Source organism: Entelurus aequoreus, linkage group LG04 (genome assembly GCF_033978785.1).
Source record: "Entelurus aequoreus isolate RoL-2023_Sb linkage group LG04, RoL_Eaeq_v1.1, whole genome shotgun sequence".
Classification (NCBI taxonomy): domain Eukaryota; kingdom Metazoa; phylum Chordata; class Actinopteri; order Syngnathiformes; family Syngnathidae; genus Entelurus; species Entelurus aequoreus.
In genome coordinates this window covers 50,091,559-50,109,606 of record NC_084734.1, presented here as the reverse complement: position 1 = coordinate 50,109,606, position 18,048 = coordinate 50,091,559, and the positions used below count along the sequence as shown (strand labels likewise).

The window sequence follows — 18,048 nt, the reverse complement described above, 5'->3', positions numbered from 1 at the left end:
CGGTGAATGATTGCAGCCAGCGGCTGCTGCAGGGCGGAGACACGTGCGGCGAGTCCCTGGATGTGCGCGGCTGTGGGCGTGTCCCGAGGTGCGACCAGCAGAGCGCCAGGATGAAGGTGCATTCCAATGCGCCCTGGCCGTGACATAATCATAAATGTACTTGATTGATTAAATTGAAAACAATAAATGCAATATATTTACCGGTACCTCAAGAAATATTGCATGCATTTTTATGCATTTAATCAGTTTAATATTCTCTAAATCAAATGTTTGTATTATTATAGAAATGTTTAGCTAAATCATTTTTATAATAGTCTACATCCACCAATCTTATGTTTTCGATTATTTATTCAATTTGTGTGTGTTACAAATTGAGCAGAGGAAGTGAACAATACATTTGTAAGAAATGGCTGTGAATTGGAAAAGCGTTCTGATTAAATAGGCGTGTAATGAGAATTTAATTGGAAATATGTGTTGTACCATATTGAAACTGTATGCATGTTCGAAATAAACTAAAACCTTAAAGATAACCACATTTAAAACCATAACTTTGCGCATAAGAAACAAAAAAAAAGAAGATAATAGATGACGCAGTGTGCACATATTTAATGAGCATATTTGCAGTTGGGTTCACGGGGAAGGAGGAGGCTGAATATGTAAGAGACAAAAAAAACGTAGAGTGGGCGTGGTCCTGGGCTGTGGTGATTGGCAGTTGACGTAATGAGTTGTCTGGTGCGAGTCTATAAATAAGGGGGGCCGCCAGCCGTGGCTCCCATTAAAGAGGAGAGCTCCGTGGACACAACGTGAACTCCAACAATATTTTGGGAGGGAACAAAAAAAGTACAACAAGACGCCCCGCGTACACGCTGCAGCGGAGACGTGCACGCCTGTGGAGTACAGTGCCATGCGAAGGGGGGCTGCAGGAGGCGGAGGGGGGCCGAGCTGCTTGGATATGTTGTCACATTTGGATAACTTTTGAGACATCAGGAGCTGCAGGAGTGTGAATTTTGAAGGATTTATTCTCTTTTTATATTTCAATTCATTTTATTTTACCTTTGGAATAAAATTTTGTGGGGGGGAGGTGTCATATTGGCTGCAGAAGGATGGCAGCTTGGGTCACCTTCACCTTTGCATTCAGCATCATAGTACAGGTATGATTGAAAGAAAGGACTGAGCTTCTTTACTATTTTTTTTTTAATAACATTTTCTATATCTATATCTTGTAGGTTTTTGCCTCGGGTGTTTTTGAGCTGCACCTCCATGATTTTAAGAACCACAAGGGTCTGCTGGCCAATGGCAAAGCGTGCAAGCCCACCAGCTGCAGGACTTATTTTAGGATTTGTCTGAAGAACTACCAGGCTGTGGTCTCGCCAGGGGACTGCATTTTTGGGAGTACCAGGACTGCAGTGCTGGGCTCCAACTCCTTCAGTGGCACACCCCCTGGTCCCATCCAGATCCCATTCAACTTTGGATGGCCGGTAAGAGGACTGACTTGAATTACTTATTGTAGGCTTTATTTTGGTTCCTATCATCCTATTGGGTGTTATTCATTGCACTCAGAAGCCTTGCAGTTATAATAAACTAATTATTGACAAAAATGATTGTTTTATTATGAGGTACAAAAAACCCTCTCTTTGTTTCTCTCTTTAGGGCTCATTTTCTTTAATCATTGAAGCCTGGCACTCTGCTCATGGAAATCTACCTGTAGGTAAGTGCAGTGCTTAACTTTGGCCACAAGAGGGAACTCTGGGTGCGCGCTAACACTTTCTAAAGAAGGATTCCATCTTCTAAAAAGTCAAATTTAGCCTTTTTTTAATTGTAATTAGTTTGAAACCAGTAAAAGCAGATATTGAAGAGTTCATGAACACTTTTTGGAATCTTCTCCTTACTTTTCACACATGCGGACATCTATTTAAGCTTTTTGTTGTGAACTCATAGACACCTTCTTCATTCTTGTGCTCAACACAATTGAACTTCCTGCGGTTTATTTTTGGCGTGGGAACGAGTCGTGGGCTTTGGTGAGAATATGCAGAGGCTGCCAAGAAGCCCTGACTGCATCTTCCTGTATTTTACACCTTACTCTGTTCCGCCCTTTTGGAAGACGGGACCAGGGCCTGGGAATGTTTTTGCCGACGGAAAAGAAAGAGGAAATTTAAACCTGAGTTTATCTTTCATCTGGGCTGTATAGGATGTGATAAGGGATGCAGCTTGCCACTGGGCAGATTAGTCAAGTGGAATGAGGTGACGTTTGAAAGTCCCACAATTTATGATACGCTCACATGGGAAGTAAGGAAATCATTGTACCTTTAATCATTGTACAATTATTGAAATCGTTGTACCTGTAAGAGGTACAACGATTTCAATAATTGTACTATGATTGTATCTTTTAAGGGTACAATGATTGTACTGCAGGGAAAGGCAACTACATTGTTTTGGGGGCCACATTACCAGAAAGCTAAGGACCGGGGTCTGGACTTCTCCCTTCAGTATTTTTTTTATTTTTTAATATAAAGGAGAACTAGCGTCTTTTACAGTAGACATTTGATTGTGCTCTATTTACAGGAGCACTCTGCTGTTTTAAGGACCTTTTGCAAAAAATATAGTCAAAGATAATTTGTATGACAGCATTTTGGGAATCTGCTGCAAAAAATGTGAGTCTCACAAGTTTTGAAGTGAACTCGTGGGCTACCAGTTGAATAGCCAAATAATGAAAAAGAAAGAACCTAAAATGGAACCTTGAGGAACACTACTAATATAACTAAAGAAGTTGAACAAATAACTTCTGACTGAAGTAAAGAAGCTACAGCAACACCTTAGCTACATAAATCACATTACGGAAACAAATGTAACCGCTAACAAGGAGAGGACTGAAATGGGTACCTTGAGGAACTCCTCATTTGTGCAAATCACAAGTTTGGCCCCCAGTGTTTTCTTCGGTTTGCTAGCAAGGTTAAATGTCAATGCAAAGATCTGCCAATGTGTTTACAGTGCACCATGTTCCTCTATACAACAAGACTACTCTCGTGTTTTTAGGAATTTGCTACAAAAATGTTTGTCTCCCGAGTTTTAAACTGAACTCGTGGGCCGGTAGGGTGTCATTGCTGGGCTAGACTTTGCCCCCAGATTGCAAGTTGAATAGCTTTGTTGTACTATTTTTGAATTCATTGTACCTTTTAAGGGTACAATAATTTGCACATTTTTTTGTATTGTGGTGGTTCTGTAACAAAGGTAGAAACTGTTGAAGAGTCCAAAAACAACTAACTTACCTTCAAAATGATGTCTCTAACAGAACCACAACTCATTCCAACCCCTTTTCCATTTTCAGACAGCGACAACCAGGACTTGTTAATCAGCATTTTCGCGATCCAAAGACAACTGAGTGTCAGCACCGACTGGTCTCAGGATACACAGATGGCCGAGCAGACGGAGCTGAGGTATTCCTACCGCTTCGTCTGCAACGACAGCTACTACGGGGAGAGCTGCTCTAAGAAATGCACGCCCAGGGACGACCGATTCGGACACTACACCTGCACAAGAGATGGACAACTCACCTGTCTGCCTGGGTGGAAGGGGAAATACTGTGAAGAACGTAAGAGATCAGCGAGTACTTCTGTAATTCTTTCTACTGGTACTTTTGTTACTTTTGTTTTCTTGGTGTTATCGTGGACTTGTGCTAGTGAAAAGTCAGAGTGAGTTTAGAGTTGTCCTTTACTTTGTGACCCAGGGTCAGTATTTTTGAATTATCTCATCTAGGAATTGTTTGTATTTTACCTCAGTCTTATCTTTAATTTCGGATATGATGACTGCGAATCGACTTTTACCTGCGATATTTCTGCAACAAACACATTTTTGCAGTTTTCTACAAACTTTATTTTTTAAACCTTAAACCAGTTTTGGTCTAACAATCCTGCCTTGGTCTTAGTTTTGACTTCATAGTAATGCCTCAAAGTCTTGGTTTCATTTTTTTGTTATTACAGCGTTCCCTCTATTATCGCGGGTGTTGAATTGCCACAAAGTAGGGACGGTTTTTATTTGAATGATATTATATAAATAATATATGCATGCAATGTATTTACAAACCCTCCACACATCCATCACACACTCTTGTAAATACTTCCTATGCTCTTAAAACATTTCATACACTCTAACAGCTCCGTAAATTCAACATGAAAACTTCAATGGGTACTCAACTCTCAATGTTACATAGTGACCCCAAAAACCAGAACCCATGAAAAATGTATTTACTCCTACAAATCTCTTGAAATTTGCTGATTTTAAACTTCAGTGTGTGTATTATCATTACCCAAATTCCAGTTATCTTTGTCATTTTGCATAAAATTCCTGACAAAATATGCTCCAAATGGTCACTCTGCATTGTAAAAGGCAAACTTGCATACGTTATGCTGTCTCCAAAAATGAGCTTGCACTGCAGTGTATGATTTGTTGGAGAAATAGTCTTCGATGCGAGATGTATTTTACTTGCTTTAACAAGACATGTTGGGGAAGAATATTTTTCCAATATTTAATGCACAAATTCCACCTGTATACCCTGAAAAAATATATATATTTAAATCAACAGATTAATTCAAAGATTTTTTGAGTGACCCTTGTTTTAAAATCCACGATGCACTCTGACCGCAGTATGTGAACTGCGAAGTGGCAAGGGAACAACAATACTACATCCAATAAGCAAACAAGGTTGGTCTTTTCTTGTATTTTAGTCACGTCATTTACAAAAAGCAAATGTGCAGGCTATAGGCTACTAGGAGCTCGACATACGTAATCAGTGTCCTTAATTGAACAATATTGCAGTCTAAAACGGCACTTTTGTCAATATAAAAAAATAATACAATAATTATAGTTTCATATTACTTACACATACAAAGTGTCCAAGGCAGAAGCGTTTTAGAAAGTGTCCAGTAACAAACCTGTCCGCATCATTCAATTAACTGCATCATGAGCTTAACCTCATGAATTATTGTGGCCAATCACCTTCAAATTAAAGACAGCATAAGTCCATTGCAGATGATTAATAATAAATAGGTTAATGTTGTTCATATCTACCATTATTCTGTTTGACTAATTTAACTTGATCAAACCTTTTCTATCATTTCACACTACAAAAAAATAAAAGTATGTATTCTTGTTGATATCATATCGGATCAATATCGGCAAACACTCAAGGCTCCAATATAGATATCGTATCGGAAGTAAAGAAGTTAATAAATACAACTTATCATTACCGAAATCTTTTTTTATTCAGGTCACAAAAAGGGGATATGTTTTTCTTTTTACTTTCTGTTGTCCGTAGTTATATTTAGGCCGTCGCACCCAAAAAGGAGGGAACGGGAAAACCTGGAGGCCCAATGCCATTTGTCACCCACCCCCAACACTACTCTTGAGGGTCCCCCCTTTTTCTACAGCATCAAATTAATCAAAGAGTGGTGCCCAGAGAGTAATCACTACCATGTGTTGGATATACGCACGCCACGGGCGACAATAGGTCTGTCATCCATGCTATTTAGTGGTCAAAGAGAAATGAACTTGCCTCTATTTCGAGCAAAATTCCAAACATATGCTGCAATTATGAGAATCATCCTTCATGAGTGACTGGAGCATACATACATACATGAGTAAAAAGTTTGAATGAGAGCAGTTGGAGGTTCCAAGCTTTTGCGTGTGTTGGACATTTGGAAAGGACAGGTGTGCTTTTACCTGATACTACTGCATTATTTACCACAATACTGGATCGCTCGTGCACTGTAACCCAATCCCTGGGAAGAGGCGGGGGTTGGGTGCACGCGCATTGCTAAGAGTTTGCGCGCGTGCCGCACACGCCAAGGTTAATCACGCTGCTATTATCCCGCCACGCGCCGCAGAGTGAGCATGTGCGTGCGTGGTGCTAGCAGCAGCAGCTGCAAATATGGCGGCAGGAGCGACAAAAACAACAATAGTGACAGCTGTCTGCTATTGAGAGCGAGCATCTGTTGCGGGCTAAACTGGCTGCGTTACCGTCAGCCGCTGCTGTAATGTTTGAATTCACCAGCACAAACAACACCCCCGTGCCCCCCTTCATAAAGGAGTGGAAAAGTGAGGCCTCAGTTTGATGCAGGAAACAATCCTGCTGTGTTATTTATAAAGACAACACCCTTAGCCATTCAAAATTTGCTCTTGCGATATTTCGCATGCAATAAGAGATGCATTTTGATGGATTATTTCATTTATTTGCCCTGCAGCGATCTGTCTGGAAGGCTGCAGCGAGAGGAACGGCAACTGCTCCAAGCCTGGCGAGTGTGTGTAAGTAAACAGGTCATATTATTAGGTACCGTGCACCCACACAATCTGATGAGCACAGCATCCAAATGTTATTACTCCTTATTTAGGAACAAAACAATCACCACTTTCAAAAACATTATGATGCAGAATATGTAACTGACTTAAATAAAGTGTGGTCTGGCGGCCATTTGCAGCACACTACTCTTTTTTTTTTATTGGCCCGAGGCATATTTAAAGAATATTTTAACGTTGCTTTTTACTATTACTCAAATCAGAGCTGTAGGCTGTTTTTCTTCTTGAAATGTATATTGCAGCGCTTTACATATTTTGACCTACATTGGACTGGGATTAGCGTGGTTACTAAACAAAGTAGCCCCCCACATTCTTGATTTTGTCCGCACGTGGTTATCGTTTGTCCAATCTTTTTCCACTAAGGGCCGCAGACTTTGGAATCAAATGATGCTGGGCCATTTTGATAGTTTTCACTTTCAAAACCAATACAACATGTACATTGTCAGTTCTGTGTGATTAACATTTCAACATTTTCTCATTACATTACAACTGTTTGCTCTTTTATTCCACCTTTTATGGGGTTTTTTTGTCACAGCATACTTAGAATGTGTCTTCGGCCATATAAAAAATATCTTTGGACACCCCTGTCCTAAAATGTAGGTGTACCTCATGTCTTATATCCTAATTATCTTTACAGTGAATAATACTGTAAAACAAACTGTAAATTTTACGGTAAAAAAAAAGTCACCTGAGTCGCCAGAATTTTATTGTAAAATTGATGGTGGTTTTCCACAGAATTACTGTAAATTGAAAAACGGTAACACTATTTTTTTTACCTGAAAATTTTGGCGACTGATCTGCCTGTTTTTTTACTCTAAAAATTACTATTGTTGCGTTTACAGTGTACAGAAAGGTTATGTAATCTGCTTTTGCGCCCCCATTATAATAAAAAGAACGTCATTGAATACTCTGCCTCCTGTCACTGGACGCCTGACAAATTCTTAGCTGTATCATATTGTTGCCCTCTTTTTGAGACACACAAATCCATCATTACCCAACAGAATGAGGTTAAAACCCTTTCGAATGCCAGGGCAGCATTGTCATCATCCTCATCATTAAGCCGCTCCCACGTCTCCACACACTCAGCATAGTAAAGTTCTGCAGACCATAATAGCATTTGATGTTCTAATGAGAAATGTAAATTGGGAATTGAGGCATACCAGTGTCACCTGTTCAAAAAAAACCCTGGGAACCAGCATCCTCTGCAGTGAATGTTTAGTTTTTGGTGTATTTACTTTGTCAGAGATACATATTTTGGAAAGAAATAGCCAAGTTACACAAAACTCAAACGTCAACTGCAAAAAACACTAAACTTGTAGCTGTTAGTATTGAATACATGTGTTATGAGTGATTTACTGAATATATGGGTGCAGTTATGTTAGCCTATGTGCTGTTAACACAAGTATACTGTAATAAAACTATCAATGTGCCGATTGATCAGCCACCGATCAGTATTGGACAATTATTTTGAAAAAGTATGTGATTGCAATTGCCGATTAATGCTTAATCACAAACACTGATCCCCACTTGTATCAATATATATATATATATATGTATAGACACACACAGTATGTGTATACAGCATGTGATTAATACAAAAAATGATCGCGTTAAAATAAATAAATCAAAATTAATCACACCCTTTGTAATGATCGCACATGATCCCGGAAGTCGTCGCCTATTGTCACAACGTTCTAAGATGAGTGAGGAGAGGCGGCCAATTTCACTTCAACACAATCCGATAGAACTTGTTTTTCTTTTCTTCGGCTACAGCTTTCAAATTGCATACAAGAGGTCTTGTAAGGTTTGAAAGCGTGATAAGCGCTTTCATACGGCAAATGTGAGTTTTTGGGGGCACAAACTTTGGCGACTGTGGGGGTGTAGTCCTTAACTGTGACATTGTGTCATGTTAATGAGGAAGCTGAGCTTGTTCAGACACGACTCCCTCAGCCGCCTGCAGTTTAACACACGAAAATACTAACTTGGCTTACATTAGCAGGTCTGGTGACGCACCTCACGTGACCCACGGTGGCCTAGAACGGATAACCAAGACAATTCTCACAACAGACCACAACTCTTTAATCACTAATCTTCCCACAGGATATGAATTAGAGTTCCTTCAGCTGCCAGACCCTTTATACATAACTTGCTATATACTGTACCCATTTTAAACAACTGACAGGGTGTAAAATACAATCTATTCAAGATGTGTAATTGACTCAGCTTATTTTTATTGCATCTAAAGCAGGGTGTCAAAATCATTTTAGATGGGGGGCCACATGGAGAAAAATCCCAAGTGGGCCGGACTGGTAAAATCATGGCACGATAACTTAAAAATAAAGACAACTTCAGATTGGTTTCTTTGTTTAAAAATAGAACAAGCACATTCTGAAATTGTACAAATCATAATGTTGTTTGGGTTTTTTTACACTTACTTGTTGCAGTAAATAGTATTCTCTCTTTATTTGTCGTTATTTATATTTTCTGAATAAATTATGTGATAATGTTAATCAGTCAACTCATTGGGGTTAATTTTCAATCTGTCAAAATAAAAAAATTAAATCAAAATCAAATTACAGTAATTTATTTATGTAGTTTGATCATTTTCCTCGACTGATGTACTAACATCATGTGGTTTATTTTGTACAAATGTAGCATCATCTACAAAGATACAAGGAATTGCTATTGCAACATCCAGTGGACACATTTAGAACAGCTGTTTCATTCAAAAATTTCAGGTTAATTTTTATACTTAGGAAACTCATCTCGCAGGCTGGATAAAACCTTTTCTCGCGCCTGATCCGTCCCTCAGGCCGTACGTTTGACACCCCTGATCTAAAGGATGCACATATGATTCTGTGATGTGTCTTTTTCTTTTTTAAAAGAAGAGTAAATGTAGATCTAAGTTCCGTACTGCACATTTAGGAGTGTGTTTACTATCTGTACCTTGTTTGCAATATTATTGCAAATGCTTTCAAAATGTGCTCTTGATTACATTTTGACAACAAAATTGCATTTGTGTTCATATAACCAAATTTGAAATATGCAAGAGAGTAATAACTCAAGAGTGGGATTAATCTGATTCAAAAAATAATCACTTGACAATATGTATATACTGAGATATATATATGTCCCTTATTTTTTTTCTATCCCCTTCGGCTGCGCCAAAAACTAAATATATCCAAACATTTAATAAAGTCAAAAACAAATAAGGCAACAAGGGAAGTATACCATACTTAAATGTAAATTAAATCTGTACAGCATATTTGGGCATCTACATAAACAATATTATTTGCCTGAGCGGCTGAACGGGACAGATTATTTTTTTCAATTTATTTTTAACTTGGGACGTCACGCGGGCCTGATTACGTGATGCTGGCGGGCCGTAGTTTTGGAACCCCAGATGTATAACTTGTTGTGTAGCTAAATTAAGCAGTCACCGCTGAGTGTGATCTAGTACAGCTTGTATTAGATTGTGCAGCTGTACCGAGTGCTTTGGCGAGTGAGAGTCAGCTGGTTGGTGGACTTTTCAACACACAACTGTGAAAAACAAATCATAAAGTCAAATAGATAACAGAAGCACATTAAAGACTGGAGTATGACAGAGTGCATTTTGTTGCACCCTACAGGTGCAGAGACGGCTGGCAGGGCACCTTCTGTGACGAGTGTAAGAAGTACCCAGCCTGCAAGCACGGCACCTGCCAGCTGCCATGGCAGTGCAACTGTCAGGAGGGCTGGGGTGGCTTATTGTGTGACCAAGGTAAGGACAGTGCAGTTTTAAAGACCCCCCTTATGTTGCCAGCCCCGTCTTATTAGTTGGATTACCGGAAGTGCATTAGTTCAATTTCCGCCTGGAGCGTCCTCTCACTTAATTACACGTATTCAGGATGGATAACTTTCTTTCTAACTGCAAACAAACACTCAAACCTCTCCTTCTTATTGTTTTGCAAGACTTAAATTTCTGCACGCATCACCATCCCTGTGTCAACGGTGCAACCTGTATGAACACAGGCCAGGGCAGCTACACGTGCACATGCCTGCCAGGGTTCACGGGGGTCAACTGTGAGCTGGAGATGCAGGAGTGTGACAGCAACCCCTGCAGGAATGGAGCGATATGCACAGTAAGTCCTTTTCATTCATGTTTGCACACAAAAGGCTCTCTTTTCGTCAAAGTGTAAAATAAAAACCATTGCAAGGCTGTCGACTGTATACCACAACAGGCGGTGGTGCCTGAACACTTAACCATATTTTAAGTTATATCAAGACAGAAAAAAGTCATTTCTAGAACTGAAGTTGTCCATTCTTCTATTTTCTATACTACTTGTCCACATTATGGTCGTGAGTGAGCTGGTGCCTATCCCAGCTGACTTTGTGCGAGTGACAGGGCACACCCTGGAATAGATAGATAGATAGATAGATAGATAGATAGATAGATAGATAGATAGATAGATAGATAGATAGATAGATAGATAGATAGATAGATAGATAGATAGATAGATAGATAGATAGATAGATAGATATATATATGGATGGATGGATGGATGGATGGATAGATAGATAGATAGTACTTTATTGATTCCTTTAGGAGAGTTCCCTCAGGAAAAATTAAAATAGGGTGTACCAGTCAATCAGATGGCACATGTAGACAAATGACCATTCACACCGCTGACTAAGAAACATGTTTTGCTAATGTGGGTGGAGATAGAGTATAGAAAAACAAGAATGGGGAGAAAAGGCAAACTCTACACAGAGTTGTTCCAATTGATAAACAATTGCATAATACGACACCTTGCTTTGAAGTATTGAAGAATGAGTTATGGGTTGTACTTGTACAGCGTTTTTTTACCTTCAAGGTACTCAAAGCGCTTTGACACTATTTCCACCATCACCCATTCACACATACTCACACACTGATGGTGGGAGCTGCCATGCGAGGCCCTAACCACAACCCAAGGGTGAAGTGTCTTGCCCAACAGAGCATCTAGGGGCCTTATTTACGAACATCCAAATACCACGCACTAAACAGCGTGTGCAAAAAATAAAATAGTGTGTACTGTGGGTAAGTGTGTTTCATGTGATACACTAACATGGCATGTGCAATTGAAAAGTGGTGCAGACTGCCTTATTTAAATGAGAATTTTGCGTGCATGCAGGGCTTTCACCAAGCAGACAGTCATTGTCTGTACATTCATGTTATCATGCTCCTGTGTGCGATGTGTTGAACCGGCAGCACACATCTATAATTTGTAACACTTTTTTTTAATCGCAATCTAGACAACAGAAACATATGCACCTGACACTTAATTCTGTGCGCAGCTTTGGATCGCATCACCAGCGCATTTGTGCGAATGACTCAAACGTAAGAAAATGCACAATAATATATGTTTTATCATGTTGGAGAGGTATATTATAGTAATATATTTCCTAAAGTCAGCACACATCAAAACCCAAACTTAAATGAACTCATTTTAATCAGCCCCATAAGTCAACCAGCAGTTATAAAATAATAAAAGGAAATTGCTGAATAGACGATATACTGTATCTAATTTTTTTTATTCCTGACTGTCCAAAATGTTGACACATACTCGTGGAACAGAGGATTCTCATCTGTCCATCATCTCTTTGCAGTGCAAGCACTGATCCTGCAGCCCTGTGTGGAACTGTCAGTTTGCACGTCCTTCTGACACGTGATACATAAAAGGCTAAATAGCGCTCGCAAAACGATGATGAATGTTGATAAATCGCATTGTGCGTGCTAAATAAATAAATGTGCATCGTCTCCTCCCAGTATTGTGAGGGTTTTGATGATCAGCATATATTTTGCATATTTATGAAGACAGAGACACAAAATGGATGCTTTCCCTTATTCTGCTCACTTAACAGACTCAATCCACTTTGCACACATTTAGTAGATCAGCTTTGTCTGTGCTATCAAGTTTGCACGTGTTTTAGTACTTGCAAACCTTTAGTAAATCGGGCCCCAAGTTCACAAAAAATGTGGTTAAGTAATTTCAAGGTTTTTCTGGTCTTGCTTTCGCACAAGTTTACTAACGCCAGAAAGTTACTTTTCAGTGACCTAAAACACAATTTGTACATGGATGGAAAACCTACATTAGGCAAACTAGAACATAAAACTAGACAAAACACTAGCAGACCTTCACCAAGTTGGGACAATGACAGAATTCTAGACCATGATCAAGAAGTAATCCAGTCCACCGAGTTTCCGACCGTAAGATCAAACAAAACCTGTGACCTGTGCTGCTACCAAAACAAACAAATAGATTATGTTCTGCACTGGAAGAACAAGTTTACATAATTTGTTTCTATGGATGTGTCCCAAGTCTAAAGTTTCACCTGTATCCCCCCAGAATCTGGAGAGTGGCTACATGTGCGCGTGTCAAGAGGGCTTCGAGGGTTCGCACTGCGAGCACAGCCTACTGACGTGTGCTGATTCGCCCTGCTTCCACGGGGGCAAATGCTGGGAAAAAGACAACGGGCGGAGCTACATGTGCGAGTGTCCCCGCGGCTACACCGGACTCAATTGCGAGAAGAGAGTGGACAAGTGCACGTCGCTTCCCTGCGCTAATGGTACGACCTTCCTCCTTCTGATACCCCACTCCCTCCTCAGATTCCTGCGACTGGAAGCTGTGCGGAACAACAGGAATTTCTGGGAACTGGGTGTCCATTGTCCTCCGTATAAACAGTCAACGGCTCGGAGCTGAAGCTTGTAAATGTCACAGCAGCTCACAGCGGTTGTTGATGAAAGCTGAGGACAAATATCTTGTTTGACTCGGGTGGAATTGTTTTTTGTGCAATCACAGCTTTGTAGCCATGGTGCTGATTTGATGCAGATGTGTGAACTGAAGCCGTAAAATTTGGAAAACTGTAAACTACATGGATGCTCTATAATTAGATATAATCAAATGAGTTCCCTTGAATTATCTATACCAATGGTAACAATTTATATATTTCTAATTGTAGAATTTGGTGTGAAAGAACTAGAGAGCCGTAACCTAATGAGTATCAAATTCATACAAGCTACAACGGCAATGTTGAGCTGGGCACAGTCGGACATCTTGTAGCAAGTCTTGCCAAAAAGGGACACCACCAATGGGGTGTAACTGGGGTGGTACCCACAAAAGCTCCTGCTTGGGAACGTACCTTTTATCTTTTTGGTCTTAGAAATGAGACAAACTTAGTAGTCTAATAATTAGTTCTGGGGCACATTAAACCATACCTTAAGAGACTCCTATGTACCCCCGTTTCCAACATGTGTCTTCACAATTGTTAACCTGACTCTTCCTTTCCCCTGTAGGTGGTCAGTGCCTGATCCATGGTGGCATGCGTATGTGCAGCTGCCGTGCAGGATTTACTGGCCAGCACTGTGAGATCAACATCAACGAATGTGCGGGCAACCCATGCATCAACGGCGGCACCTGCCTAGACCGAATCAACGACTACACTTGCGCCTGTGTTGAAGGCTACAACGGACGCAACTGCGACAAAGTCCTTAATGAATGCCCTCTTCATCCTTGCCTTAACGGTGGTGTTTGTACTGGCGTTGGTGGGTCCGGCAAGACCCCAGGGACCTGCGTCTGCCCCCATGGTTTCACCGGTCCAAGCTGCGAATTCTTCGCCGCTGTGACTTCACAAGTAGGAGATATTCAAGACGGCTTCCAGTGGGCGGCGGTTTCTCTAGCCGTGGGGCTGGTGGCGCTGCTGGTCCTGCTTTGCATGGTGGGCTTGGCCTTGAGGCACATCCACAGGCAGGCCCAAAGGCAGCGCGACGACACAGAGACCATGAACAACGTGTCCATCACTCAGAGGGATAACCTGATTACGGCGTCACAGCTGAAAAACACCAACCAGAAAATGAGCCTGGAGGTGGACTGTGACTCTGAAAAATCTAACTTTATCCATAAAAACTATCACTTAGACCCCTATAGCTCAAAAATTAAGGAGTTTAAGGACGAGCGGTCACAAGAGGACATAAGTCGTATTTATGACAAGTGTTTAGAAGAGAAAAGACCCTTGAGTAGAGTGTGCAGGTAAGGAAATATCTACTGGATTATGCAACTCCTACTGTTGTTTGTATACGGTTGACACATAAATGGATGTATTTCCTGTTTGTGTTAAAGCCGTATGATTTGTGTCTGCAGTGAAAAGCCAGAGTGTAGAATATCAACGATATGCTCCTCCAGAGACTCCATGTACCAGTCGGTATTTGTCATAGCCGAGGAGAGGAGGGAGTGCGTCATAGCCACCGAGGTAAGCCATGGCACTGTCTGGAAAATTAGCAGGAAAAGAGGTGAAAGAGACTGTTTGAAATAGGTCTGAATTAAGCAGAGCTTGAGTCTGTTGGGAGAAGAGTGGTAACATCTGTTCTATTGCTCATCTCTTCTATTGTTTTCCCTTTATGATAAAACTGCTATGTGAGCATTCATTGTAATCCTTTGAGTGTGTCAATTGCAAATAAATATATAGCACAACAGGTAGAGAAGGGTATCGTTTACATGTTAAGCACCAGATAAGTACTTTTGAAACAGTGGCCGAAATAATACTTAAGAAATGGAAAAAATACAAATCTTTGTTAAAAAAAGGCCTTTTTATTGTGACAAAATGTGATGATGTTTATGTTGAACTGACTAGTAATTTAAATATCAATTAAAATCCAAAAGAATTTGTCAGAATTATTGCAGCAAAAGACAACACAGAAAATGTGCAATAAACGACTTGCTTGTGTGGCAATGTTGATGCTCACATTTCCGGGGTTTGTGAATGTACTTTGCTCACTGTGACCAGGATCTGTGCATGTATCTTAGGGCTGCTGTGGGCATGTTATGGTTGACAATAAAGTAAAAAAAATGTTTATAAAAATAAATGTGCCTTAACACTTACACAATATCACCGTCAATCACTCATTGTAGGTGGCTGAGTTGGCATTTTTTTAGCATTGAAATGAGGCATTGATATCTACTTCCTTTTTCGGACTGGGAACTACCGTTTACGTCGGCATTGGTGCCATTATGGAACTGATTTTTGCGACCATCCCTTCTAGCTTAACATTAAAGCCTGTGTCTCTTGCTGAAGTTGGTTGGGGTCAAGACAGAATACGTCTGCTACATTTTATAGAAGACATCTTGTGGTAGGGTTCTAATAAAACTGCCATGTTAGCATAATCCCTGTTTAGAAAGTATGCAATTGCCCAGATGATCGCCTCTATCCTATGAAAAGATACTAATAATAGGCGGGACAAAGAACTATGACAAAGAAAAACAAGTTCTCTCTGTGACATAGTGTCAACAAGTCACAACACAACACTCCTTGTTTGCGCCTGCGTTACTTGCTCTACACTACGCATGCAACATTTTATTCTTAGCTCCTCACCTTTTGTTTATTTGTTTGTGAACAAGATTGTACCAAAACCGAATTTCTGGCAACTCTAGAGTGGTGGTTTCTAGAAGAGGAAGACTAGATTTTGATTGAGGCTGATTTTTGGTTCTCTTCAGTGTTGTTTTATTGGCACATGCTGCTTTGATTCTCATTGAATAATGTTTGAATGTTCAAACCATGTAGGCATAAACAGGTGGACCTTTGACTCGTAGATTTAAGTTCTAATCGCAGTTGACATGTTTTCTGTGACGGTGTGGTGGGCTGTCCAGTAACCGGAGGGTTCCTCCATCCCAGTAACGGATTGTCTCCTTAAAACACTTTACTCCCATATTCCCTAGGGTTGCCTACAGATTGATGCTTCACTGACCCAGATACTAAACTATGACCCGGATTTAGTCCTAGGGCCCCGCACGATTGCTGCCGACTGCTCTTGAAGAGGATAGGTTCAATGTAAAGACATTTACATTGTACAGAGATTTTGCAGGCTTTTTTTTGTTGTTATTTGTTGCGGCCTATAATGCCTAAATTAAGGGCAGCTTTTTCAGAAAAACAATGCGCTGTTTTAAGGCTTGTTTTATTAACTTGTAATTTTATGAATTTGTTATCAATGTTTTAAGTGTTCCTCGTAACGTAAACCTAAAAGAAATCACAGGATTTCAACAAAAATAAAGCAAATTCTGTATTGATGTTTTACTCGTTTATTACCACAGACTTCAAAGTAAACACAAGATGGCAGTAAAATAACATACCCTGAGCGCATTGTCAAAATACTGTGGTATTTTAATTATTTATTATAACAATAATGTTTTATATCATTATTGTAATAATTATTTATAATTACAGAAAGAAACCCCAACAAAGGCTTCCTTATTGTTTTCTGTCTGCTCTGTCATCCACATGTTGCAGACATTTTCTGTTTGTTTTACACTTGAAAATTGTTTGTCCATCTTAAACATTCATTTATGCTCACATTTTAACGCTGCTCAGAATTCTATTGGCAAAAATTACGGTGATTGGTCAAAATGTGCGGGAAGTTGCAGACTTTTGACAAAGTTGTGAGGCCGCCCTTAATTTGCTGGGATGAATTGGTGCAATCACAATATTGCAAAATCCCGGAGGGACTGACTGTACAGTATATGTGACCAACATCAGATCGTCAGTCTGCATCATTCAGACACTCGAAGCAATCATCACAAAATTCAAACCACAGTCACGGTGTGATGACAGACAGAAATGAAGACACCAAAAACACTTGCTTTGACAGGTTGTGTTGAATTGTGACTGACACGGTCCTCTTATTTTCCCAACTGCAGGTTTAAAACTGTGAGCGGCGTAGGAAAGAAGACACACAATCGAGGCAGAATTCGACATTCTGGATTGTTTACAAATGCAGAGGAGAAAAGACCTGAGGGTTTTTAATGTCCACTGCTGCACTCTGGAACACTTAAGCCTGCAACAAGGTGTGAGCAGTGGAAGAACATGAACTTATCTCCTGGACTTGTCCATAGGAGGTGAATGTGGATTTTCCCGCCGCTCGTTTCCTGGCCTTGTGTGATAATCACTCTTACCAGCCAACCAATCAGTGAAAGTTGCCTGAGATTTTTTTGATGCCGTTATGAAAAATCCAACCCAACTTCTTCCCCAAATAAAACATCCAAGCGCTCCAGCCACCTTCTATGCAAAAAGACCTAGGATGGAGAGCCACAATTCTACGTCACAAACACTGAGAGTAATGAATGTCTGAAGCGTCGTCTGCAAGAATGAAGATGACATGCAGCCCAAGTTCACTAGAAGCCTTAAGAGTGGGAAGTGTGGTTCATTTGTGCCCTTTTGTCTCCTCTTGGATTGTTTGCACTACAAAAAAAAGGGTTCAAGGAGTCAATTTGGAGAAAGTATGCATAGAAGGTTTTCTATGCAACACAAACATTGCCTGCCTAAGACAAATTTCACAACCACAGAACTACTCTTGTTTTTTTAAAGTGATTATTTCCAGAGTTTAATTTAAATATGAAACTTTGCTATTTGTATGTTTTATAATATTATTTTGTATATATTGCATATTTATAAGGACCAAACTTCTGAGGAATAAACTTTTTGTGAAAAAGTTTTGATCGGTAAAATATGTTGGGTTTTTTTCCAAAAAAAAAGAAAAGGACCAGAAATGATGATCACATGTTTTGTATTTACTGCTTTTCTCTGGAGGATCTCTTTTAATGTCAGCCCAGATTGGACAAATGCGACCTGGCTTGTGAAAATGAATCCCAGCTGAATGTTTTCAGACATCATCACCACTTTAAGTCATTCCTC

The 18,048-nt window shown here is 40.1% G+C and overlaps 1 protein-coding gene across 1 annotated transcript; it reads left to right on the top strand.

Moving 5' to 3' along the window:
* The first annotated feature begins 766 nt into the window (after positions 1-766).
* Positions 767-17,844, top strand: dll4 (delta-like 4 (Drosophila)). Its single transcript, XM_062045147.1, has 11 exons — positions 767-1,151; positions 1,227-1,478; positions 1,651-1,708; positions 3,326-3,589; positions 6,237-6,297; positions 9,978-10,108; positions 10,300-10,469; positions 12,717-12,936; positions 13,664-14,396; positions 14,508-14,616; positions 17,055-17,844. The coding sequence occupies exons 1-11, from the start codon at positions 1,104-1,106 to the stop codon at positions 17,058-17,060; spliced, it is 2,052 nt and encodes a 683-aa protein (XP_061901131.1). The 5' UTR covers positions 767-1,103; the 3' UTR covers positions 17,061-17,844.
* Positions 17,845-18,048: the final 204 nt, after the last annotated feature.